The sequence below is a fragment of the Typha latifolia genome, chromosome 7, assembly GCF_019914945.1.
Source record: "Typha latifolia isolate L0001 chromosome 7, TyphaL0001v2, whole genome shotgun sequence".
Classification (NCBI taxonomy): Eukaryota; Viridiplantae; Streptophyta; class Magnoliopsida; order Poales; family Typhaceae; genus Typha; species Typha latifolia.
Genome location: NC_133092.1, coordinates 2596085 through 2621979, shown reverse-complemented (window position 1 = coordinate 2621979; position 25895 = coordinate 2596085). Strand labels below are relative to the sequence as shown.

The following is a 25895-nucleotide window of genomic DNA, read 5'->3' as shown; positions in this document are numbered from 1 at the left end:
TCTATGACCCAACCCTAAGGCTAACAACCCTTAGGCTGTTACTGCTCCTGTTTTCGGAGTTAATTTCTACTCTTCATCTCTCATCTCTCTAGCCCTAGCCTCCCACGAATCAGAGTTGAAGTCTGATCTCTTACCCCCCCCCCCAAACACACACACCAATCCTCTTCTCCTCCTCTTCGGCAAGCTTTGATGCTCTTCTCTGCCAAGCTCCGTCTCTTGCCGTCACGTCTTCGCCGTCGCCAAGATCCCCCGCCTCTCTATCTCGAGCTCGCCTTCCACTTTTAGAGCCCCTTCCTTTCACGGTTAGCCCCCTACCTCGAGCTCAGTTTCAAAATTATTGACTTTGAGAGCCCCCTCTTTATTTGAGTGAGTAGTTAATCTTGATTTCAGAATTGTTGACTTCAAAGATCACTGCAGGTTTAATTGCTCATTTATTTTGTGGATCCTTTTCAACATTGAGTTATGCGCTTGAACAAGGAATGTCTTTTCATAGATATATCGAGGAGGAGGAATCTGATTATTAGGAGATAGCTTTATTGAATTATGCGCTTGAACAATGTGGATTGCATTTGGTTTGAAAAGGATAACAGAATGCATCTTCTTGGCCAAATAATGAACTGGGCCATGAGTTATTGATATTGCACTTTTCTATTATAGTATCTGCAACCTTTGCTAACTAGGAGAAAAGTTATCCTTTTCTCTAGCAAAATATATACTCAACTCTGGTTTTGCATTTTTATATCTTCGGGTGTTAGTAATAGATTCATTTTTGTTTGAAAAGGATAACCGTATATTGTAGAAGTACGCGATAGATGTGCAGATTTTGTGAGTTTATTAGTTGATTTTGTGAGTTCTCCTATTTTACGTATAGATGTTAGTAATAGATTTATTTTGTATTCATATTCAATTAAGATTCAATTTTTTATTCAGTTCGTATTCATATCTAATTAAGATTTGATTTGTATCGAATTTGTATTCGTATCCCTGTAATATCCGAAAAATATTCGTTTCCGTTTAGTTAAAATATGATTTTAAATTTTGCCACCTAGCCAATATTCAAATCCATATCTGTATCCCAAGCAAAAATATAGATCCAGATGTGATTTAAGCACTATTCAATTCATATTCGAACCGTTTTCCCTTTTGAGTAAGGGAGCCGAGTTTGAGCGAACTTAAAGTTGCTCAGGCTCGGCTCAAAATTAATTTTGAGCCGAAATAATCTGTTTAGGCTCGGCTCACTTGATCTCAAGCTGAGCTCAAGATGGAAACGAGCCAAGAAAAGAGGATGAAGTGAGGAAAGATGAAGGAGTGGAAAGAGGTTAGCATTGTTCGCTCTCATCGACGTCTTCCTAATTCAAGGGAGGAGAGAGGTGGGAGAATAAGGAGATATAAGAGGAGAAGAGAAGAGATGAGAGGGTAAAATAATTAAGAGAGGGAGGGAGAAAGTCAGTGATGATGCTATGGCCGCCGGCATTGAGAAGGTCGGTGATGATGCTGCCACGGTGGATTTGCTTTTGGGTTAAGAAAGAGCAGAAATGAAATGGGGAAGGAGAATAGAAGAAAAGGATAAAAAAATAATTAAAAAAATATGAGTCTGAATAAGTAATTAAATGAGATGGGATAGGTTTGTCATAAGATAAAATAAAATAAAAATGCGAGTCATAAGTGATTAAATGAAATGGGATGGGTCATAGGGAAAAGAAGAAAGTAATAATATAAGATAAGTAGAGAGAGAAAAATAAGGATAAAAATAAATAGATAAGGACAAAGTATTAAAATAAGTCTGACTGAAATGATAGCTATTAAATTAAAATTCAACTACCATAACTTTTATACAATATATAATAATAATAATAATAATAATAATAATAATAATAATAATAATAATAATAATAATAATTTTGAGTTTTTTGAGTCGAGTCTAATGAGCTGATTTGTGTTAAGGCTCGGCTCAAAATTTATTTCGAGCCAGCAATTTTGTTTACGCTCGACTCATTTATATACAAGCTGAACCTAAGCTGCTCATTTATTTTGACATCCTAAAATAAACAATCAACCACTTGAGTAAATAACCTAATAGGTAATAACAAATTATTTCCTATAGTTTAGATATTGGGATGAGAAATATATTAGTATGTTTAGGTTTTGACCAATAATTTTTTAAAGAAGATGAAGTAGGGTGACCAATAATTTTTTATTCGGATTTGGATCCACATACAGTTATTGGATGGATAGCAAAATTTAAAATCATATCTTAACTAAACAGATACGCATATAAATCAGATACGGATCAGATCTTAAATGGATACGGATACAAATTGAATGTGGATTGAATTTTAAATGGATACCGATATATGATAGATTTTAATGTTTTCATCATGACACACACTTTACATTCTATATTAGAGCAAGCTATCAAATTGAAATTGTAGCAAAAATTACAAGGTGTAGCACAAATCACTATCTGACAAATATTATAATAAAAACACACTCTATTGACTACAATCACAAAATTACAAATTGTGCTTGATTTCATCATAACATGCTCTTTACATTCCATATTAGAGTAAGATATCAAATTAAAACTGTTTATATTGGTATAATCCGGGACTAAGATTTGAACAATTCTTTAAACAATTCATTGTCAGTGACATATCTATGGATCCAAAAACCATTTCTCTATTTTTTTTACAGTTTCAGATTTGCAAGCATTAAAACAAATGAAAAGAACTACAAACCCTAGAGCAATATCTTGTATGTGTGTGCTTATGTATCATTGCATGTCCACATCAGAACAACTGCAAACCCCCATAAAATCAAACAAAATCCAATCATCCCCAAAGCAATTTCTAAGCCAAAAAAGTGCAAGAAAATGTCCAAAAAAAATAAAATAAAGACCTAGATGATTTGCACAAATCCTTGTTACTTTGTGTTCAAGAAGCTTCACAGTCCAAGTTCCCCTCTCCTTCCATTAGTTCCCTTTCTTATCGTGCTGGTAAAGTGGTGCCTTCTTTGATTTAAACACTGTGACTTGGTGATTTTCATAATCTAATACAAATTTATGTATTTTTAATTATAGGTCGATAATTTATAATTTTGTATGCATATATATATATATACAATTTATTTATTAATTTATTTATTGCCGTATCCTAACCCTATTCTATTTATATTTTATATTTTTAATATTTATCGTATTGTCGTGTCTGTGTCCCACGGGTCCATGCTGCATAGATCCAGCCCATATTCTCTACTACAATTTTCACCAAAATTCCTCAAATTTTGGGCCCCTAAACCCAACTCTATAATCTATTAGTATGCTCTCTTTCTCCTATATAACGATCAGTTTGACAAGACGAGAGAGATCTACTCTCGGTCATCACTCGTAGCCTCGCCTCGGCACCATCGGCTTGTAATCACTTTCTCAAAGTTCTAGCAAATCTTGAGTGTTGTTCTTCATAGATAGACGAGATTTGTTTCTAACACTTTGAGATCGATTTGATGCGCTAGTTGTCTTAGTGATTATCCCTTCTTTCCAACTTGTAGTCACTGTGTTCATTACTTTGAGGTAAAAAAAAACAACCATGATTCGGTTTCAAATTTCTCTCTATTGTAGATCTCAAAGTTAGGTGAACGATGGACGGATCGATGCCCAACATAAAGAAGTGGATTGTGCTCTACCCTGTGTACATAAATTCGAAGAAGACGATTGCCGAAGGCCGCAGGATTAGCGCTGAGAAAGCATGCGAGAACCCTAATTGCATTGAGATTGATGACTGCTGTAGGTACCTCAAGCTTCCATCTGCCATTGAGGTATACATGGTCAAGCTCACTTTTGTTGCTTTTGGGCTTGTAGATTTGTGTGGCTTTGTTAAATTCTTTGGGTTTTTACATTGTTGCAGTTGGATAAGGCGTACCCTCGGGACTTCATGCAGAGAGGGAGGGTTAGAGTGCAGCTGAAAAGGGAAGATGGGTCTTTGGTTAATCCTGCAATCGCTACTAGTAAGGATCGATGAACCCAAGGGCCCCTATTCTTGTATTCATTACCATAATCTTCTTCTTTTCTAATTTTTGGTTTGGAGTTGATTTGGCTTAATTAATTTGGAATGAGTTTCCATTGGTGGAATTGGAATATAATTAATCAGATTCTTATGGAGCTAAACATATGATTGATTGAATAAAGTGGCTGGTGTGGCGAGAAATATAAGTGAGAAAGAACAATCCCTTCCTATTTGTTTGTCCTGTCAGATAGAAAGAAAACCCTCGATTTATGTGTTATCTATCTACCCATTCCTACCTTTTTTATGCCAATGTTGGTGACTGGATTGGGCCAAATCCTTAAGAAAGGTCAAAAGCATTGTTTGATGAACAATGTAAGGATTTGCTTTTGATCCATGAGCCATTGGCATCGCTGCCAAAACCTTCGGTGCCAGTGAAGCTTGCCATTAGCATCCCAAATCAGCATACCCCTGCTTCCTTTAACAGGCTAGAGGTTTGAATTAAATCTATTGACTAATAACATGTAAACATGACAAATTATTTTCATTGTTATTGTCAACCAAAGCTCTTGGCCTGACTATGGTTAGCATATAAATAAGTTCTCTAATTTCAACATGATGTTATAGTTGACTTAGTTATGTAGTTTTTGATTTCATCTACACACTACAAAAGTTCAAGTACTACTGTATTTAGAACAAGTGTGTATACATGTATTTAAATGTAGAGGCCCAAGTTATTGGTAGGTGCCTTTTTCATGTTTCATATTTCTTCCTGTTCTTGTATTTTGGTAGGTGCCTTCTTCATTTTTCATATTTCTTCCTGTTCATGTATTTCCATTCTTCGACTTTGGTTTAAGACTTTAAGTATTTATACTTCATAGATAAATCCCAAAATTTTGTTCCTATTTTGCATAATAAGAGCTTCAGACGTGTTTTATTTTTATCATATTTTTCAAGATTGTCTCCAGAGCTTATCAATCTGATATTGCAATATAAGAAAGCTAGGAGAATGTTGCTACTGTTTATCAACGTTCAGTTATCTGATTCGAAATAATTGTCAGTTCTGATCTTGCCTATGATGTTAAGGCCTTTTCCTATATGTAATGATGCTACCCTCTCCTCTCTCTCTCTCTCTCTCTCTCTCTCTCTCTCTCTCTCTCTCTCTCTCTCTCTCTCTCTCAAGCTCTTGAAAGATACTTATCATTTACATTTTTTAATTACTTTCAGTAAATACTAGATGATGTGATTCAATATTGATCTAATAAATACGGGACCCTAATTACCTTCTCTCTCTCAAGATCTTGAAAGATTGAAGATGCTTATCAATAGCACTATTCAATTACTTTCGTAAATAATGTTATGCAATATTGATCTAACAAACATGGGCCCTATTTGAACCACAAAAGTGTTTTAACAAAGTCGGTTCTGGAAATGGAAATCTGAGTTTTGAATGAATATCTTTATCTTAAATTCTGTAGATACTTTATACTGGCGACTCAAGTGAGATAGTATTTTTATTTGCTCTAGCTTGGTGATCATGTCAAAAAGAGGATTTCTTTTTGGACACAAGGCTAAAACTATAGGTCGTTGGATCCAAAGAAAGGGCCCTTTCTTAGTTATTTCAAGGCTATATCTTAGAACTTTTTGCTAATATGTGTCCTTTGATGGGCACTAAAAGTTATGTTGATAGCAATCACTGAACCAACAGAATATGTTTGGTCAGCAGCTGTTGACAAATGAAGGATGTAGGTCCATTGAACTTTCAATAATATATAATATGTCTTAGGGCATCCCATGTTTATATTGCAGATGAAAAGGAAGAAATAAGTGCTAGAGCTTAGCCATCGTGCTCATTAATTCTTTATTTGCACTAACATATTGCTATATTACAGGGAAGCAGCTCATGTTTCGGGTCGCAGAGTTAGTTCCCAAGCATCATGGGAGGACCAAGAAACAGGAGCCTGCAGCTACTTCTACTACAGGACCTTCAAAATCTTCAAAGGGGGGAAAGAAGAAAAAATAGAGACAATCTAATTGTTGTAACATAAAACCCTTGTCTTTCATTAGCTTACCGGTAAATATTAAATTCTGAGTACCCAAACCTTCAATGTTTTTTTCCCGGTGGGGAGGAAGAATGGTTCAGCAGACTATCTTCCTTGTGGGAGAAATAGATAACTTGATCGCTGGTCAACATCTTCTATATCCCATTATGCTTTCATCCGAGCTTGGAGTTTTCCATCTTTCATCTTTGGCTTTGAAATTTTTTTCTTGCTTTTGTTCCATTGAGAGTTGAACCGGAGGTTTGGTAGAACAATTTGATTGAATATGACCAGTTGACTTAAATACTTTTGATTTGATGCTCACAATTTTATTATAAGGAAGCTTGTGTTATTCATGGTTTCAGTGCATATGCCTATTAGCCTTCAAGGTTTTGATATGTATCCATTGCAATAAGCCTTGATCTGCACCTCGCTGATTTATTTACTTAAGACTGAAATAAATCGTATTATTTGTCTGTTAAACTCCTTTTAAGGTAAAAATATATATAAATCGAGATAGTTTATACATGGTAAGAGAAGATAAATTTACGTGTTCAAGTATTGTACTTTATTTGTGCCAAGTTACACATATTTGATATTTTGAGTATTTGAGTCTAGACCATGATTTTAAGAAAAGGAGTGGATTTAAATCATAGAATCTTAAAAGAGGACTCACTATAGATGAAGAGAATTTAATAAAGGATTCAGCGATTAATCCTCTAGAAATTGATACATTAAGAACTTCTAGAATTTTTCGACCTATTTGTGTATAAAATCATCCGAGAAAAATAATAATAAGCAAAATCTTAAGGTGAGTTTGATTTGTGCACAGAGATATTTATTCATAAATTATGAGTCCCTTAAATATATTTACAATCAAATACTTATTTATGAATATTTTAGTTAAAATTTTGTATAAGGTAACTTACGTGATACGTTATGGATAAAGTAATAAAGTTATGCTTATTTTTTTAATAAAATTTTTAGAATAATTAATATACTAGTACACAAATTTTTATATAAATTTATTCAAAATAATTATTAAATTTATAATTAAATAATAAAATATAAGTAAATTTATAGATATATCTAAAAAAATTTTAAGAGTTATCCATATAAAGTTAACCTTAACAAATTTTATGCAGAACCAGACGAAGTCTAACTCTCTTTATAAGCTCCCTATAACTGTCTTATTAGTGAAGCAACTAATAAAGCGCTCCTCTTCTTCCCTCGACTTACGCCGCTCCCCGATCTGGTACGACCAAGCCACGAATTCGCCTCATGGTAATTTAGACCCTATTCTTCTTCTTCTTTTTCTCATCCTTCCTGAAAGAGTAGTGGCCTTGATCGGAGTCTCGTATAATTTCTACTCATTATTGAACTTCCGGCAGTCGGCGTTATTTAATTTCCACTCGTTCCTGACGGTGGTGCTGCTTTGGATCTGCACCTGTACCTACATCAAGATGCAATTCCCTGCCGTTCTTGATCGCAAGACCGGGTAATTTCTTCCTTACTACTTGATCTGATTCATTTAGAATGTTAAGAAATACCTCGTTAGGTTTTTTCTGTATGATTCCGTTGCATTTTTTTTGTAAGATCTGAACTTTGTTGAGTTCATCTGATCGAGTGCATTCAAAATGTCATATTTTAGTTAGATTAGCTTGTTCAAGGTATGGATTGTAAGATAATGTAGCTTTGAACCCATTGAAGTACGGAAAGGTTTCATTCTGTCACGCTACAGAAAGCTTGATCCGAAGTGAAGAGGACGCTTTGTACATGGAATTAGATGAATAGTCATTTCAAATAGTAAATGAAATTCTGGAGGATTTAAACGAATCCAAATGATTCTGAAAGAGAGTTTATGGTGGAAATGATGAGGTCCGGAGGCAACTAAAGCACAAAAGGGGAAAAATCATGCTATGAAGTATGCGGAGTTCTGATAGGATTTGGTCCTTTAGTGTTGGTGCGGTCAAAGTAATTTTGGTTATGGATATACATAGAAAAGCTTAGGTCGACACCTTTTTTTCCTCCCTCAAACATGCTATTTATTTGGTTTTGTTTTTTCCCTCTTATGCTGTGTAAAGTGCAGTATATCTCTTATGAGATCTTCTGATAACCTTAATCTTCCTACCTTGAAGACATCCACATGCCTGTGAAGAAAATTGTAATCAATTTAGAACCAAGGCAATCTCATGCGTTAGCTTTGCTTTATTCTGGGCATTTGTAGCATTGTTAGGTCTTCAAATTTTCTTCAGCCTAGATCGCATCCAAAATATTTATGTAATGCCACTTAGAAGAAGTTGGTTTCCAGAGTTTCTTGAGAGTGACGGCGTTGTTGTTTGAACTTTCCATGAGAACCCCAATAACATGTATGTCCGTATGATTTCTACACTGACTCACTTTAATTGTTAACTAGATAAGTATTTATTGTATGGGAAGATTGACCAAAAGAACGCTTCCTTCAGATGAAGGGTCTTGACTATTTTTAAATTGTTCCTCTTTTGTCTAACTTCCTGATGCTTTATCAACTTGCTAGGTGCTCTAAACAGATTTAGTCACATGTACAATCTTATGGAGTCATGGAATAGTCCAGCCATATGTTTAATACTTTATATATATATATATATAGAGAGAGAGAGAGGCCTGATGAAATGATTAATTAGATTGAGTACCTTCCAAATTGATGTCATAAAAACTGATTCTAGTTTATGATCAGGAAATGCTCAACGGTAGAGCTATCAGTTAGTACTTAACCTAAGGTTTCAATAGGTCTTTAGTAAAACAAATAAAGCTATCAATCAGTATGTAACCTAAGGTTTCAAGTTCAAGGAAAAAGAGGACAAAGGTTTGTAATTCAGGAAATCTTCCTATATTACTTTCTATAAGCTAAAAGGCGTTAGAAAGCATTATATGAACATATTTGTAACCGCATAGCTTATAAGAAGGTTGCTAAGCTGCCTCAGATTATTTGCCTCTTCTTATTTCATAATCTGAACATATCTGTAACCACTATGCGTTTGGTTAACTTTGTCAGAGAAATTTTCTTATATGCTTGTGTGGTTAATTTTCTATGTTCTCAACTTTTGGCAGATTTCGTGGCTTCTTTTGGAAGGCAGCAAGAATAGGTACAACTACACAACCTACAATTTGCTAATATAGAGTACGTTTTAATACTTTAATTTTGTTCTCATCTCTTGAAGGGATAAATAATTCTCATTTCTGCTCATTTTTATTAAACATGTTTGTCCATAGGAATGTGCTGAACTAGAGAGAGTATATGTATATATATAGTTTTGTTAAGAACATAGGTTATTTTGGTTTTGGTAAATATTTAATAATGTAATACCTTTAGTTTAAGGGTATGTTCCATTGAAGTTGGGTATCACGATCACAATTGCATTGTTTACATAGATTAATTGTAACTAGCAATATATTAGATGGCTGGAAACCAGGGAATATAGTTGCATCATCAATTAGACTGTCAGCTTCGAATCAATAACTAATATTCACCATTGGAACAGTTCTTACGAATTTATGAAGAATAGTGGCGGCAATTGTATTAGTTAACGCTTAACAGCCATCAGTCATTCCGGCATATTTGTTTGTAAATGATAAAAGTATTCGTATTTTTTTATCAGGTGAGCGCTTGAGCCCTTGGGTAGCCCTGGGATGCTTTGCAATGGGTGTATCCATAATCATCTTCTGAGATCCAAGGACAGTTACGGTTGCTTAGCTGGTCTTGTGGCTTGAAGCAGGAGCTTCCTTTTACCTGTAGAAACTAGCATCGTGTCCAGTTTTGCAGATGCCTATATCACCAACTCTGTTCAAAGATGTAACAATTCTCTTAAGTGTTAATGTCATATGTATACTGCTTATACAATTAGAACTGGTTGTTTCCACGTTCTTGCAAGACTACCTTTTCATGAGAACTTTTGGGTTGGTCCATAAAAGTGATGTATGATTTTATCATCCTCCAAGTTCTGAAAGTTAGTATTGTTTCTCTGACAGCAACAACTATTTCCTGAAAGCATGTTTCTGGCAGCGTAGTTTCGTTGTACTTGTATAAGGACTGCTTCATATCACAATTGCAGAACTCCAAATTCAGATCTCAATAGAATTGATTCAGAATTTTTTTCTTCTTCTTCTTATAGTTGAGCAGTAGGCAGGTCATCGAAAAGGCAAGTGTGAATTGCACAATGGGTAACCATTTCCAATTTACTGTACACAATGGGTGGCTGCGGCTGGCAACGGTGGATAAGTTTTGCAGAAGAGAGCAGTGAGAATAACATATGAACCCAATTGGACTCCTTTACCACGTTTTCCCATTTTTATTGGAGAGTCTGGGATTAGTGAAGGCAAGCAGTCTTATATCCCACAATAGGTAGACGTATTTCACCACGCCATTAATGAAATTTTAGAGAGGTGCTTCGTATAATTAATGGACCAGGGAGTTCTCGGGAAAAGCTTATGAGGGAGAGCTCCTACAACCTTACATGCTACTTTGGCTCTATCAGTTACCCGTATGAGAAATTAAGATCCGGAGAGATCGGATCTCCAGAAATCTATCTGAAACCTTTCACCTGTAGCTAGAACCATACAGAGCTTCCTGTGAGGCTCGTTTAAAAGAAGCCATTGAATAATGTAGGGCAGCATAATAAAGTTTTCCTCACCCAGATTTAGGGCTGCATTAAGAGAGCCATCCACATTAATCTTGACCCACAATGAACGTGCTGGTTGTCATCGGATCCAAAGATCTCAAATATTTATGTAGAGAAATTTGACATGGATTAAGAGATATAATGGTAAGTCTACCAAGAAACTGCAACGATAGCAAGTACAGAGATCACTCCATGAAATGATAAGGATGAAAGAGTAAAAAGGAATGCCTATGCAAGTTTTTGCTTTGTAACATCTGAAACTTTTTATCAGGGAAAAAAAAACTCTGTAACTGAATGTTGCCTCTTTCATTCAATTACAACATGAGAAAGCTTACTGCTACACAAGAATATTCAATATAGTATGGCTTGTAGTTTCTTGGCAGATTAAAAGACTTTTCCGGGAATGAAATTCTTCATAAATCATAAATAGAAATGAATATGCAAGATCGTAAATTATAGGGAGGAGGGATATTTATCATTTCTCGGCATTTTGGCTGCTTTTCTTTGGTTGCACTTAATATTCATCCAAGTAACTGTACAATGACTCATCGTTCCTTGATCTGCGCCTGGTGAGTAAGGCCTTAAGGAAGCCTCTACTTTTGTTTGAGTTCTTATCTGTCTCTTTTTTATTGTTCCTTTCTGCATGAAAGTGGATTGGTGCTGAATCTTGAGTCCCCGTCGAGTACTGCATCAGATACCAGAAGAATCTTTATACTCTTATAGTTAACTTATTCCTAATTGAAAAGTAAGAAAGCCAAGGCATCCTTGTCACTGGAATGGAAAGCAGGATCTAGGTTAGCATAGGGAACATCTTTTATGATTGCTAACCATTTTACATGCATTCAGAATTTCAGACTTCAGGCTCACCAGCAGAATGCATGCCACATTCTCTAGTATCTTTAACCAGAAGTTTCATGAATCTTGTATAGAATTCAGGTATTTTTACACCTCGGTCAAAAGTTTCCAGATTCTTCAAGAAAATCTGGAAGACTGGAACTGACCTAATTCATCCTCGATTTTCATATGTGCACTTGACAAAGACTTAATGTAGTATGTGCATCTTTAGCTTCACAAAAATTACACAAAAACAGGCAAAGATAGAAGTAGATGACATACCCGTCGTGTTGATGAATCCAGGACAGCTTGCCTACTTGAGAATGAAGCAGCTCGTGTGAGTGGATTTGAAGTTGATATTGGTGAGCCTGCTCTTCTGTCTGTATCAGACAGAATATTCAAGTGATAAGTAAATGATAATCTGCTGACCTAGTAACCATCACCCCTCTTAACACAAGTTAAGTACCTGAACCATTTGTTTTGAAATTGGAATTCCTGGTTCTTGGGGAAGGTGATGGAGAACGTACTTTTGAAGAAGGTGATATAGAGTGTGACCGTTGGATAGAAGAAGGCAAAGGAGATGGAGGAGGCATTTTCCTGGATGCAAGTTCAGTAGATAGTGCCTCAAGATTATGTAAAAACAACCTTGACCAATCAAGACATGCTCATTATATTCAGTTTCTTGAAAAAGAAAAACACACCTGAATGATGATGGTCTATTAGTTGCCGGAGATATCACTGGCAGATAAAGAAATTTAAGAATTCGTAGAAAGTTAAACGGTTTGGTTAACTCCATGAAAAAGATCAAGAGATAAGGTGACAATACCTGGCCGGAGCTCTTCTAATTTGCCATCGACATTAGAATGTCTTCCAGATTCAAGCATAGTGATATCTGGTTTATAGAAATGAAAATATATAAAAACCAAATTTGGTAACACTGGTGAAAAGTTATCAGCAATTAGAACTAAGATATCACTATTGGAGAAAAGAGGTGTACAGGGCAGTGAGAATTGCCTTGTACAATATAATGCTTATGATACTTTGGAGCTTGGATGATGAGAGATTGTTGAGAAAGTCCTTCCTGGTCGATAAAATCTTGGCAAGTCCGTATCCTCTAATGTCGGCACCAATATACATGAAACCATGAAGTATCGCAAAAGCTATGATCTATCATAAATTCCAGATGACCGAGCATTACCTGTTCAATGCAAGATACTCGAATCTCTGTTCGAGAAACCTCGTCAACCTTTTCATCTAGGAGATCATTTACCTTGTATGACACGGAACCCAAATGGTCAACAGTATTAACAAGTGCTTCAACAGCGTAGTCTTTCAAACTGTTCATCATTCTATATCAGAGATAATAAGAAGTTCAGACCATGGGAGGAACTAATCAAACTTACTTCCATTAAAAGAGATGAAGGAAAGTAGTAGGTAAAAACTAAACATACGATGGTCTTGGTGAATTGCTACAGTATGATAATTCGAAATATTCTGCAGCTGAGTACAACTGCGACCGCAGATTCTTCAATCCCTGAAAACGAATAATGTTTAACCTTAGTACAGGGCATGTCATAAGAATATTTTCAAGAGAATCTCGACCTAAAAATAACCTTCTAAAATGATGCTAAATTTTTCACATGAGTAACTTAGAAGAAAATTAGCTTAGGTTCAACCTCTACAGTTGAAAATTTGATCAAATGTAGTCGGTGAAAAAGATAAAACTACCTTTTTAGAGCACTTATGAAGTAGAATGGGCGAGCATAATATTGACAAGATAATCAGCAACTTTCAAAAGCATAAGCATTAAATATTTTAATAATGCTGAATCACCAAAGATTCTATGCTTGGAAAAGTATGTAGCTTTCAGCATTTGAATTCTAACATGAGAATGCCCAGAACAGAAGCATCCATCCAGAAATGTAGAAATTGAAGAATGAACATGATTATTCACAGGGGAAGAAAATAGGGCAATGTTAAATACTAGTACCTTGAGGCTGTCCGAGAAGAGGAGGCTTTCTTGCATGGAGAATTCATCATAGTTTGAGGCATCCTCGTGATGGGAAGACAGTGTAGATGGAGACATTGTCTCCATGGTTGTAAAAGTCCCAAAGCTTACACCTTTCTGTCCTTCTCCTGCAAAAAAGTAAAATAAAAACCCACAATCATAATCCCCAAACGCAAAAGAAGTAAAAGGGTACCAAATAAGTATAAAAAAAGCTACACATTCTCTTCTTTCCTCCCAAACCCAACTCCCCGTTTGCTTTCCTAATCCTTTAAAGCCAACCCAAGAAGGAAACAGGAGAAAAGGAACCCAAAAGGGGGAAGCTATACCTCGTTATGATGCCTCTGACCAAGACCTTATTCCAGCTTCTATCCAGCACCTCCAAGATGAGCAATTTGATCTGGATATGGCTAAGATTAGATCATTAGAGATAGAGCAAAGGGAAGGATGGATCTTTGGGTGACTGTTTAGAGACGTTTTGGCTGTGTATGTTGGGGTACAGCAAGCGGGGAGAGAAGAGACAAAGGGAAAGAGGACTTGTGTCTCTCTTGTTTGTGTGATTTCCTCTTTCCACACTCTACTCTCACGCATTTACGCCACCATAAAACTCGCTCTTTTATTTAATTGAGATAGCAGCCGCTTTGCTCCATTTCCTCCTCACTGTCGGTAAAAGCTTATCAAACCGTTCTATTTTTTTTTTTATTATTATTATCAAAAGTGAATATTCCAATTTAAGAGTGTAGGAATTTATTGCATCGTAATACCTGGCACTTTTTGATTGGTTATATGTTACCGCTATAACTCGACTGCATGAAATTTCTTCGCAGCCCTGGGTGCATACGATCTCTTCACCAAGAAGTTTGGCCCCACAGAAGTCAGAACGCATGTCAGCAAATTTAAAATGTATACCAAGAGAAGTTTTAATACTTTTGTTTGACCAATGATACACTCCATTTATGTTTACACTCTTATTTGGATGGATAAATATAAGAGAATTTTTTTTTCTCATCTTATTTTGATATAATCGAGAGAAGAGAAGAGAAGAGAAGAGAAGATATAAAGAGAAAAAAAATATATATATATATTTACTAGTTTCATCTAATATTTAATTTATTAAAATAAACTAACACAAGCTATAATAACTATAAGATTACTCTTTAAAAAAAATGAAAGTAACATAAACAAGCTATAACATGTACTGCTTAATTCTTCTTCTTTAAATTTGTTAATAGAATCCTAAAACGATCATATAAATAATATATAAATTTAGTTTGTATTTTTTTTCTCTATCTTTTTCTCCCTTTCCTTTCTCTCCTGATTTTTTTTCTCGTATTCTCTTGTAAGCTTTGTCCAAAGAAAGATCAATGTTTTGTAAAGAAGCAAGACGATTAGAAAAGAAAGAGGTGGTCAAATTATCTCAGCCATTTACTGTAAATTGCTCATCATATTTTACATCTTTACTTGCCTTTGTCAACTGTATATAATTAAAAAAAAATGATCATAAGTTGATCAGTTTGGCTTGTTCTAGGGAATCTCAAGGGCCCAGTGCCACCTATAAATATAATTGGCGTACTTGAAGCAGCATAGAAATTAAAGGATCAAAGTAGAATCGCTAGTCGTTGCTGCGTCACTCTCAAATGATTAGTATGAAGTTTGGAATATAATTTTGTTCTCATTGGCAACTTAGGGTAGGTTCTTAAAGCTCCTTACTTAAAAAGGATATAGATATTTACAAGAATCAAACTACACAACCATACTTCAGTTACTACTTGACCATACAATTACAAGAACAAAATCGCATACCAGTAAACTAACAAACAACGCCAAGGAGGAAGAAGAAAAAAAGGAAAAAAATAAGACAACTATCACATTAAGCATAAATATAATTATAATATTGACATATAAGAAGTCCAACCTTTCAATTGTTTGTCCCTAAAGTTGGTTGCCACATACTGCTGGAATGAACTAATCAACCACCATTAGATTTATTTCTAGTCTATAAACCTAAAACTCCAATGTTTCTTCAATATCCTTCCCATGAGGGCAACCAGACTTAAGTTAGAATAACCACAACAAAAGGATGATAAAGCAACAACTTGTACTGAAAGGATTTAAAAACCTCCTTTCAGCTCTATTCCCTTGCTTAGAGTTCAGCTTTCGGCTCTTTCTGAAGAAGAGCAGCAGTCAGGCTACTTGCGTCTTCCCACTCTGAGGATGTAGCAGCAGGAAACTTGCGCCTGGGCATAATCTTCTTCACCTTGTCACTTGGATAGATGACTATCTTCCTGACCATCTCGCGAAATTCCCTGCCAAGAACACTGATTATTAGTCCTCCTGTAAACCATCATCTATATCCAACTAAGTATTATTGCGGAAAATAAAGAAGCGGGCTTCTTGGAAGCTTACAGCCAAGGATCATCGCCCACTAGCATCATATCACCCTCATCATCAGTAAAGACCACATCCCATTTGTCGCGGTGTTGAAGCTCTCCCTTAATCTCAAACATCTGCTCTAGTTCCCTTATCAATTCATCATAGCCCTCTAGACTTGTCAGATCAACAGCTCTTCCAACTGCAATACCTTGCATCTGGACCTGTCAATCAACCCAAATATCAGTGTGGAGTTCATATAACTTAACCTTAAGAGCATTCACAACATCTCCTCCTGCCTGCCGAAGAGATTACACTCAAATTTTCACTATTTTAATACCTTGGTGCGACTTCTGGACGAACCATTCTGCTTACTCTGAACCTCCTTAGGATATTCCTGAGAAACTCTCTTCTGTTCTTTTGACACTTTTGATAGCCCTGACAGCTGGTCTGATTCTGCAACAGAACCAGTTGCCCTGGTTGGCGGATCTTCCGTTCCAGTAATCGATATGCCGGTTGGTGCCACATTTGCCTTCTCAGCAGAAGCTGTGCAGCGGGAATGACTCACTAAATCAACCCCAAAAAGACGGCAGGTGCTGCTAATGCTCCCAGGTTTCTTATGTTCTTCTACACCATTGCACAACTTCAGTGTGGTATCTTCAGCTGTATAGCTGGATATAACTGGCCATGGAGGAACCTTTGTCTCTTCATTCATGTGCGGAAACAGATGTAGAGAAACATCTGTCAAGGAAGATGATGGGTTCCTGATCAGAGAATGCCAATCCTTTGGGCAACCATCCGATATTACTGGATCACGAGCGCTGGGACCATCCATGACACCATTCCCCTTGTTTCCATTCTGCATGCCCGACCAGACAACTTGAGGTTCCATGTTGTGGGCATCAGTACTACTTAGTGCAGTTAAATGACTTAAATCATGTGAGATTCCTGAGTAGCTGAATGCTGGAGTAGGTTCTGCTGCAAGAAAGAAATGAGAAACAAGAAACTGGTTAGAAGCAACATCATTTCTATCTCTATTCCAAATAATCAAAGAAACAAGAGAGCATCATATAGTCTACCAAGGTCTTGCAAATCTGTAATGTCCGTTTGCTGTCTAGGCCTTTTGTTCTTGGTCAATAATGGCGGAGCAACATTTAAAGCAGGTGCAGTGGCATTGAGTAGCTCAATATCCCATGGAGAAACTTTCTCTGGCCGCGGAATGTTTGTGGCTTCATCCCATCGAACCTGAATAAGTGAGGATACATTAGTAGAAAGTGCATGTCTACACTGAGCTGGCAGAGGAAAGAAATAGCAATTCATTAACCTTCAGTGATCTCCATTTAGAGCCTTCCCACTGGGAAGAAATATCTCCAATCCCAACTATAGTTCCAGAAAACCTGCAAGATAAGGCACAGCCAAATCCACCAAATCTATGAGAACATAAGCATTAAAAGAAATTTAATAAGGAATTTAAAGAACTCAGTATAAAACTAAATGAAAAATAGATATGATCAAATATTAGCATTTTACTTTTTCTCAGGAACATCTTCGCCTTCAAATCTCATTGTGAATCTCGTTCCCAACATGAATGAATGTTTAACAGCTTCCAAGTACTTATTGACACCAATAATAAATTGACTTGTCCTGATTTATGGAGATCAGTAAAACAATGCCATTAAGAAATAAAATGCAACAAATATGCTAAAAATAATACTTCATCCTTTACTACAATTCAATGATCCCTTTCCAAACCTTGGCTTGTAGTAGACCATGAAGAGGGTTTGAGTTGCAACAGCATGTGATGCAGTTGCAAGCACTCCAAGATGCATGCTCTGACTTGATATCACCGACGTTGGCATAGTACTTGGCTGGCGTTCAAGACGCCTTACCCCCACACGCAGCTCTCCAGTCTCACCCCTGTTAAATTTACACTCTGCAGATCTCAGAGCCGCTTAACTACTTTGAGGACTATATTCAATAAGAAAGGAGTATGAAAGGCAATGTTATCTTGCAAGAACAAAAACCTTAAAAATACAAATGCATCCCCAGCAACTAGTCTCTTCGAAGTGACGAAAGTACTCCATCCCGTTGTGAGCAGATGCCTCCGTGGTTGCCCTACACCATCAACAGGGATAAATGAACTATTACTTTCCAAAGTACTCTTGATTGTTGCTAGTCTATTTTTTTTTAATTCAATTATTGTTTGTTGCATGCGAGAACAATCTTTTTGCCCTCACTCATATAGAAAAAAATATGAAACAAGAAGAGAATCAGACTCTACCTCTATATATATGTTTGAATCTCCATTCAAATCTATGGAGATCCTTAGCAACCAGTTCTTGAGTTGGGGTCTGCTGCGACATGTCCTAAAAATTGAGGAGAACATTAAGACCAGCCTGACATACCAGATAAAAGGATTACAGAATGCCACAGGAACAAAAGGAGAAGATGCAAACTTACTAGTGGAGGTAGGCATTCTGTGGCATGTCTCCTAAGAACAGAGAAGCCACCATGAGTACTAGTATCAGAAGCTGTCAGAATCTTACAGAAGGATTGGACTGTCGGCCTCCATCGTTCAGGAGGACATGGGTCAGGGCTCGTAGGCTCATTTTGCTATCAAATTCAAGTCAAAATCAGGTCCTTTACATCCGTAAGTCCACAAAAAATTTACCAAAGAACAAATATTCCAGTGACAAAGGTTAACCCAAGATTGGAAAACAAAAAATCAATTGGGCTCTTACATCTGGTTCTGGTTGCAGAGTAATCTGAGCATAGACTTCATCCGTTTCAGGCTCCGCCTGTAACGGATTAAATTCATAAGATTATCAATTAAACAACTCTTCAGTCTTCAAAGAAAAGAATAAGAAGAAAGAGAACAAATGATAACTCACCCTTAGCTGAATGTCAACAACACGGCAGAGAATCTTGGAAGGAAGACTAAAGAGCGGAATTTGCTGATCCACCTCCAGATTCGTCGAGGCTTGCAACTACCAAGAAACCCAAGAAATACCACCTAAATTAATAGAAACAACGGCATGAGCATAGAGATCTTTCATGGGAAGAAGCCCCTCACCTGCTCCATATGACCCTGAGGAAAGTAGAAGACCCTCTCCCCAACTCGGGGGACTTCCACCAAAGGCCCCGCGCATGCTCTCCACAGCTCTTCATCAAGGTTCTCCACTCCTCCGTAACCTTCAAAGCCCATTCCAAAGGATCCAAAAACAATGAAGGAAACAGAACAGAGAGAAAATCATCAAGACCCAAGTGAGAAAAAGGCCCAAAAAAGAAGAAAGGGACCTTCTTTCTCTTACCTGCCCCCATAGGCGCGTTCTCCATGGAGAAGTTCTCCAAAGCTTGCAGAAATCGCTTTCTATTGGGTTCGTAAAACCGCGAAATCCTACTCCTGGGCCTTTAAAGTATTACTCCATTAAAGGAGCGGCGGAGCACGATTAAGAGAAAGCCAAACAGAGGGCCGCTGCGTTATTAAAAGCCTCTTAATTCTCTCTCTCTCTCTCTCTAAATTCCTCAATGCCGCTTCTTCTTCTTCTCCCCCACCCCTCAAATCCCAAACTCACTTTCTCTTTCTTACTTTCCAGAAACCGCTCCTTTGGAAAGAAACCGCTGCTTGTCCCTCTTCTTGCACTCCACTTCACAGAGACACCAGCCTCTTCCCGAAATGCCCTTCGCGCCGGAAATACCAATGGGGCGTAGAAGGGAATAAGAGACGTCGTTAGGAGATCGTTAGTCGCGCCAACAATTTTACATTGACACCCTGTACTTGAACAAATTTATGGATAGAAACCACCATATTCACCTATCTCCAAACGACATTTCTAAACTAATAGGAATCAAAACAGACAGTAAGAAATAAAACGGGCAAACTTCATCTTATAGTACCACTACTAGAGTATATCTAGGATCACTATCAGAATATATCTAGTATCACTCGCAAGTACACCAATCGACACTATCAGAGTATATCTAGTATCACTTGCAGAGTATATCAAACGGTGCTAATAGGGTATATATAGGAGAGGACTAAATGTATTTATTTATTGTCAGTAATAAAGTGCGTGTACAAATGGCACTGCGTATCTATTGCCAGCAAAATATATCTCAGAATTGGTTGTATTTGCTGTAATATTTTTTACTGTATTAAATTCACTCTGACATGCATATTAAGCATTTTTTCCGTAGGAGAACCAAAATTGGTAAGAAATAAATTGATTGGACTGTATCTAATATGTTACTATCACTCGTAGAGCATATCTATTATCACTGTCAGAATATAACTAGGAGCACACTGAATATGTTAATTGTCACCAATAAAGTGTGTATATGAGTGGCGCACCAAATGTATCTATTGTATTGCCAGCAAAATATATCTCAAATTAGATGTATCTGCTGTAATATTTTTTTTTACATTAAATTCACTCTGACAAGTATATCGAGCATTTTCTTTAGGAGAACTAAAATAGATAAGAAATAAAATGAGTAGACCGTATCTAATATGTTACTCTTAATAGATATCACTGGTAGAGCATATCTAACTAGATAATAATTAGGAACACAGTGAATATATTTTTTGTCACTAACAAAATACGTATACAAGTGGCGTACCAAATGTATCGGAGATAGATATACCGAATCCATTAGCAAATCCTGTTAATATAGGTTGTTATATGTAAACTTACTTTATTTTGGATATGATTAGCAAATTCTGTTAATATAGGTTGTTATATGTAAACTTACTTTATTTTGGATATGATTAGCAAATTCTGTTAATATAGGTTGTTATATGTAAACTTACTTTATTTTGGATATGATCATAATATAGGTTGTTATATGTAAACTTACTGTGTGTGTAAACGCACATAAGACTCTCAGAGAGTCAGAGGTCCTCAAGTCATAGTAGACCCCCCTCTTATAACGGCGGCACGCCACCGTTAGTTTAACGGCGTCAGGTTTTGTGTCTGCCCTTGGGCAGGCAGCCCCAGTGCCCCGCTTTCCCTTCCCCCCCTTTCGCCCTCCACTCCTCGGGTAAATTACGACTCCGGTGGTCCCCGTTGGTACACGTGGGAAAACGCGCCGGTCGCCTGCGGGCCGCACGATATCCCGGTGGGCCGAGATACGACGCGGACCGGTGGGCCCCGCCGGACCGGGGCTTCGAGCTCGGCGAGACCGAGGGCACGTCAGCAAGACGAGCGCTCGCCGGTCCGCCACGTGGTTACGCTCAGCCCCGGGGCCCGCCCGGCCACGTGGTGCTGCCTTGTCCGTTATCCAGACATCCCGGTCAAGCGCGGATCTCGAGGGGCCTCCTGTGCATCGCGGCCTTGGTCACGAATCGGACGGTCCTCCTTCCTCGGAGGCATTCACGTTGATCATGAGCCGCATATATTACAATTACGATTACTTTTACTTAATTAAGCTATAACATATCCCAATACTATGAGAAATGTGAATTTAGCTCACGTTCGCTTTAGAAATAAATTTTTTATTCTAGAATAACAGTTAAATATTATAATAATCTTATCCTATAATATAAACACTATTTATCACAACCTTATTTTAGAATACAAATACTATTTATTAAAATTATATTATATTTTATACTAATCTAATTACTAATTAACTATTGATATCTATCTTATTAACCTATTTTATATCAAATTAAAAATACGTAATTATTATCTTTTTATTCATAAATATAAATAATAATTATTAAAATAAAAGATTTATTTTATAAATAACAAAGAAGAATACATATTCTCGAATTAGAGATTCAAAAACTATAACACAAAAGGAGAGAGGAAATAATTAAAGACAAAGTCGATGAGCTGTATGAATGCAAACTAGTCTTCTACTACCACTCGTGTGATGTCTCTAAACTTTGATGTGATATGTTGCAAGGTTCTCTAGCATTATATCTCTGGATAACGCGTTGCAACATATTTTATCAGCCTCGTTGTAGTAGTAGGTGAATGAATCGAAGTCCATACTGGACTCTTAACTATAAAAATATTAGTTTTATAAAGGCTTTAATGCATGCCTCCATAGTCTTTTGTTCATTGACACAAGGAGCTTACCCTGTCACCTCAAAATAAACACAAAATACCAATCATTCAAATATAAGAAGTCACTTCTCAAACGAAAAATAAAAAACATTATAAGAAGTCATTGATTCAACTTCATAGGCGTAGACTTGAAGGGCTAATTCTGGGTAAATATTTCCGGTTCACCAAACATGTTTTAGTATACTACGGTAGCTTTGTAATATTTTATATAAAAAATAATAATAATTTTGAACAAATTATAATTTATCTCTCGTGGGTCGGCATGATTTTAACTTACCCATATGTATTTTATATGTAAGCATTTAATTTTTCTGTGGTATAGATCAAGTTGCAATCGTTGATCAACTATTGACGAACATTAGTCTGATTTAGGGATGATATGAGTAGCTCAATCATTTAATTTTTCTGTTTCTTGAGTTTTGTATGAAAAAAATCTAATAAATTCTTTCAACCTAACTTTTTCACAGCTATCATCTAGATTTCTTTAACCCAAAGTAAGTATAGAATACTTGGATTATGACAACCAATTCACTGCAGTTAACTAATGTTGGGTCTAACCACCAAGAGAGAGCAAATTATTGAGAGAGAGAGAGAGAGAGAGAGGGGAGCAGTATTAGGTTATAGTTCCCTGCACTTAATCATTAATTGGTGCATCCTCTTCCTCCTTTATGGCACTTGCTTTGTTCTCATGGAATCTTCAAGGACTACTACTACTCATTCTTTATGTACTTTTTTTTTTTTTTTTTGGTGGTGATGGAAAAGGCTGTTTAGCAATAAGGACATAGTTTTTGTTTTTGTAATTAAAATGGCATCCATCCAATCTAACCTATGGAAAGTGCTAAGCGTGTGCTTGCCCTCCTTTCTCACACACTTTTGTGATGCATAATAAATCAAACAGCCCATGGTTGGTGCTACAAGAGATGCCCTAAGTTTTCTGGAGCACGCCACCCATAAAACTTGGATATGTTCATGCACCCCTCACCTTCCTTTTATTCTCCCTTTAGGTTTAATTAAACAGGTGATCAACAAAGTCTGCTCTCATTTGTTCCTAAAATTGCTATTTTATTACTAAAATAGAATCCAAGTGATCTACTTATATGAAAGTGTATCTACAAAAAATATAGAACCCTCTTAATTTGTTTTATTTATAGAAGTACATCTATATCTATATATATATAGTAAATTCTATGTATTTGAAAAAATAAAGGGCTCCTTTTCTAATTAAGTGGGGTCGTAGTCACTCGCCTTAATAGCTTATTAAGCCCGCCCTAGATTGACAAGACTACTTTAAACCAAACTCTCATCCATGCTACCTACTTCAGCTCCATAAACATATAAAAATTTAGAAAAACTATTTATTAAAAAATATTCTACATTTTTTTTTTCATCATTATTCTAATTCTCTCCGTCTAGAATCACACTGTAGATGCAAAAGAATCTTAACATTCCGGAGTAAGTTTTTTAATGTTAAGATAAAAGTAGGAACTAATCTTTAAAGTCAAATGAGGATACCTTAATGAATTTTAGTTTCCGTCAGATACTGTTAAGTTAAAATTAATTCATAGCGATGAATAGTAATGTGGTAGAGTGTTGATAATAATAAAAGTAAAATGCTCTCTATTTATAATAAGTTTTCTATAAAGCAAATGTAATACTACTAAATAAACACTAATTTTTTGTGGAACTTGGAAGTCAAAGAGAGTGGTTGATCTCTTCTTTTCCTTAATCATTGCAAAAATGGTTACATACATTCTAGGTAGGGTAATATTAGGGCAAGGAACCAACCATTTTGAAGAGATTTTTCTCATGCATCACATGGTGATCACACACACACACACACATATATGCTTTCCTAGTTATGATTAAGACTCATTCCAGTCAAAAGAGAGCTTGGATAGATGAGCAGAAGCGGATGCCTCCTAAACTTTAGTACAAAATTATTTTAAAGCATACTAATCCTAATGCACCATCCCTTTTAAGAGGATGCCATTTAAGTGACAATGACTGATCACCAAGCTCTTCTGATGATGTAGAAATAGAGTCACGAAAATAATGGAGTTTTTAGGCTACACCTCCCAAGCTTTTTCTTCTTATAGATTTAGTCAACTTTAAAATTTAAATATAAATCTACGGATCTAACTTAGTTTAACTGCAAAATATATAGAAATAAGACTCATATGAAAATTAATTTTTTAACGAAAACATACGTCACTTATATTCAGCTTTACTGTACTGAATTGGACGTGACAAAATTCACTTAGATTTATAGTTGAATTTAAAGTAAATTAGACACATAAAAAATTAATCATAAATCTGTTTTAATCTGTTGTGTTATTTCAAACAATGTACAATAAAACTAAAAGGTATATAAATAACATATCTAATATATAATATTAAAACAGTATAGTTAGCAGTACGCCCTTCTCTTGTACTGGCTCTGCCCAGTAAAAATGATTCTTTTAAACCTAATAATCAATTTTATTTTGTGTGTATGTTTATAGATTACACGTTAACTGTTTATTTATTTGATCCAAATAGCCAAACTCATCTGCGATGCACACTAGTTAATTACAACCGTTAGTTATTATATAGCCTAATAACTTGAGGATATAAGAGGTAGTCTAATTATTCAATCTTTTCTTTATGGGCCAAAGAAAAATATTAGCGATACTAATCACATTAGTGTTGAATGGAAAATTTAGCAGGCAGTGAAGATTTTGCACAGAAGTTGTGCAACCAAGCAATTACAGCCGAGAAGAAGACTTCAAGGTTAGCTGAATGCAAAGTGCAAATTAGTATTGAATTTGAGAGCGAGTGGGTTTGATGAGTCATAAAGAAGATGTTGGCGAGTCAAAGGAGAGATAAGTAGCTGCTGTGAGGTCAACAAACACTTGGCAGCCTTGTGGTTGGATATCTAATGACACTGTCCGGGCTACTAACAGACAACCAACTTTGCTGTTAACTAATTGGCTTTCATAGATGTCCTATTGCCAACACTTAGCATTTGTAGTTTTGTACTTACTTCTACCAATTAATATACAAATAAAGAACAATTTAGATTAATAGATCTACCGTTTTATAAATACTTGTTTTAGGAGTCTTCTACCAGTTTAATCTTTGTCTTGGTTCTCTTTTTGGTTCTTGATGTCATATTGATAGTGATCGTAGAAGTCTAGTAATTCTTTTTCTTCTTCTTCTCTTCTGTAGCTTTCAAATGCATTAAAGAACCCTGGATGATGATACCTGTGATGTGGTTTCTTTCAAACTAAAGATCATACGTAGGGCTAGTTCTAAGATTAAAGGAAATTTTGAAAAGAAAATTTCCCCCTTATAGCTTTATATTGTTAAAACTCGTGTTTTACTGTCAAAGTAACTTTGTAAAAAAAAAAAATTCTTACAGAGAGAAGAATCTGAATACCTATTGACATCAGAAGAATTTGAAACTGAAAATATGAGGATTAAAAAATTATATGAATTAAAATAAAATTATATGACATGGGAGTAAAACTAGTTGTAGTTATTAATAAGAAAAAGTTGTGAATTTTTACAAGTGCTATTTTGAATAAGATAGAATAAGTAACGCTGAGGTGAGTTAAAATTAACTTAAATTGTTAATAAATAAATATTTTTATGAAAAAAAATATAAGTTTTTTTTAGAGAATTAATGCAATAAGGTAGAAAAAAAAAAGTCCATAATATACAGTGTAAAAAATTGTCAAATATAGGGAATACAGTGTGAAAATGTTCCCAATTGTTAAAGAGTTTATCCAGAGCTCGTCGAAGAATCACACTTTCAAACCTACAAACTCAATCCAATTGATCGAGAAGAAAGAAGTTATCAATTCCTTTTAATCCATCATGATTTCCATGAAGGCTCCTACTCTTATTGATCCTTGATCCTAAGAATAACATTGGAA

At 35.9% G+C, this 25895-nt stretch overlaps 4 protein-coding genes across 5 annotated transcripts; 2 read left to right on the top strand and 2 right to left on the bottom strand.

Moving 5' to 3' along the window:
- Positions 1-5: 5 nt before the first annotated feature.
- LOC140792996 (signal recognition particle 19 kDa protein-like) lies at positions 6-6341 on the top strand. Its single transcript, XM_073144292.1, has 4 exons — positions 6-302; positions 3617-3813; positions 3903-4002; positions 5891-6341. The coding sequence occupies exons 2-4, from the start codon at positions 3637-3639 to the stop codon at positions 6019-6021; spliced, it is 408 nt and encodes a 135-aa protein (XP_073000393.1). The 5' UTR covers positions 6-302; positions 3617-3636; the 3' UTR covers positions 6022-6341.
- An 839-nt stretch (positions 6342-7180) lies between these two features.
- Positions 7181-10006, top strand: LOC140791676 (uncharacterized). The gene is made up of 4 exons (XM_073142284.1): positions 7181-7321; positions 7429-7535; positions 9128-9162; positions 9676-10006. Exons 1-4 carry the CDS (start codon positions 7319-7321, stop codon positions 9741-9743), a joined length of 213 nt encoding a protein of 70 aa, XP_072998385.1. The 5' UTR covers positions 7181-7318; the 3' UTR covers positions 9744-10006.
- A 926-nt stretch (positions 10007-10932) lies between these two features.
- Positions 10933-14184, bottom strand: LOC140792791 (probable protein ABIL3). The gene is made up of 10 exons (XM_073143994.1): positions 13864-14184; positions 13520-13665; positions 12981-13063; positions 12728-12878; positions 12544-12643; positions 12356-12421; positions 12231-12267; positions 11996-12126; positions 11812-11909; positions 10933-11380 (listed from the first exon to the last, which is right to left on the bottom strand). The coding sequence occupies exons 2-10, from the start codon at positions 13622-13624 to the stop codon at positions 11210-11212; spliced, it is 942 nt and encodes a 313-aa protein (XP_073000095.1). The 5' UTR covers positions 13625-13665; positions 13864-14184; the 3' UTR covers positions 10933-11209.
- Positions 14185-15404: 1220 nt separating this feature from the next.
- On the bottom strand, positions 15405-19591 carry LOC140791882 (auxin response factor 18-like). 2 transcript variants are annotated; one of them, XM_073142594.1, is made up of 14 exons: positions 19216-19591; positions 18978-19096; positions 18796-18891; positions 18646-18702; positions 18365-18517; positions 18186-18270; positions 17929-18019; positions 17657-17821; positions 17435-17548; positions 17229-17301; positions 16984-17149; positions 16245-16882; positions 15941-16128; positions 15405-15840 (listed from the first exon to the last, which is right to left on the bottom strand). In XM_073142594.1, exons 1-14 carry the CDS (start codon positions 19238-19240, stop codon positions 15678-15680), a joined length of 2133 nt encoding a protein of 710 aa, XP_072998695.1. In that variant the 5' UTR covers positions 19241-19591; the 3' UTR covers positions 15405-15677. The 2 variants fall into 2 exon arrangements, with proteins under 2 accessions (XP_072998695.1, XP_072998694.1); XM_073142593.1 differs by having other exon boundaries at positions 16245-16879; positions 19216-19512.
- Between the last annotated feature and the right edge of the window lie 6304 nt (positions 19592-25895).

Excerpts from the sequence above, each read along its gene's own strand:
- LOC140791676 (XM_073142284.1), top strand. Across the intron at positions 7,536-9,127 it reads GTTCTTGATCGCAAGACCGG|ATTTCGTGGCTTCTTTTGGA; the intron begins GTAATTTCTTCC and ends AACTTTTGGCAG. Across the intron at positions 9,163-9,675 it reads TTGGAAGGCAGCAAGAATAG|GTGAGCGCTTGAGCCCTTGG; the intron begins GTACAACTACAC and ends TTTTTTTATCAG.
- LOC140791882 (XM_073142594.1), bottom strand. The coding sequence starts at position 19,240 with ATGGAGAACGCGCCTATGGGGGCAG. Across the intron at positions 18,518-18,645 it reads CTCTGCAACCAGAACCAGAT|CAAAATGAGCCTACGAGCCC; the intron begins GTAAGAGCCCAA and ends TGAATTTGATAG. Across the intron at positions 15,841-15,940 it reads GTGGGCGATGATCCTTGGCT|GGAATTTCGCGAGATGGTCA; the intron begins GTAAGCTTCCAA and ends TGTTCTTGGCAG.
- LOC140792791 (XM_073143994.1), bottom strand. The coding sequence starts at position 13,624 with ATGGAGACAATGTCTCCATCTACACTGTCTTCCCATCACGAGGATGCC. Across the intron at positions 12,644-12,727 it reads GAGTATCTTGCATTGAACAG|AGGATACGGACTTGCCAAGA; the intron begins GTAATGCTCGGT and ends TGCCGACATTAG. Across the intron at positions 11,910-11,995 it reads TTTCAAAACAAATGGTTCAG|ACAGAAGAGCAGGCTCACCA; the intron begins GTACTTAACTTG and ends TGTCTGATACAG.
- LOC140792996 (XM_073144292.1), top strand. The coding sequence starts at position 3,637 with ATGGACGGATCGATGCCCAACATAAAGAAGTGGATTGTGCTCTACCCT. Across the intron at positions 3,814-3,902 it reads AGCTTCCATCTGCCATTGAG|TTGGATAAGGCGTACCCTCG; the intron begins GTATACATGGTC and ends ACATTGTTGCAG. Across the intron at positions 4,003-5,890 it reads TAATCCTGCAATCGCTACTA|GGAAGCAGCTCATGTTTCGG; the intron begins GTAAGGATCGAT and ends GCTATATTACAG.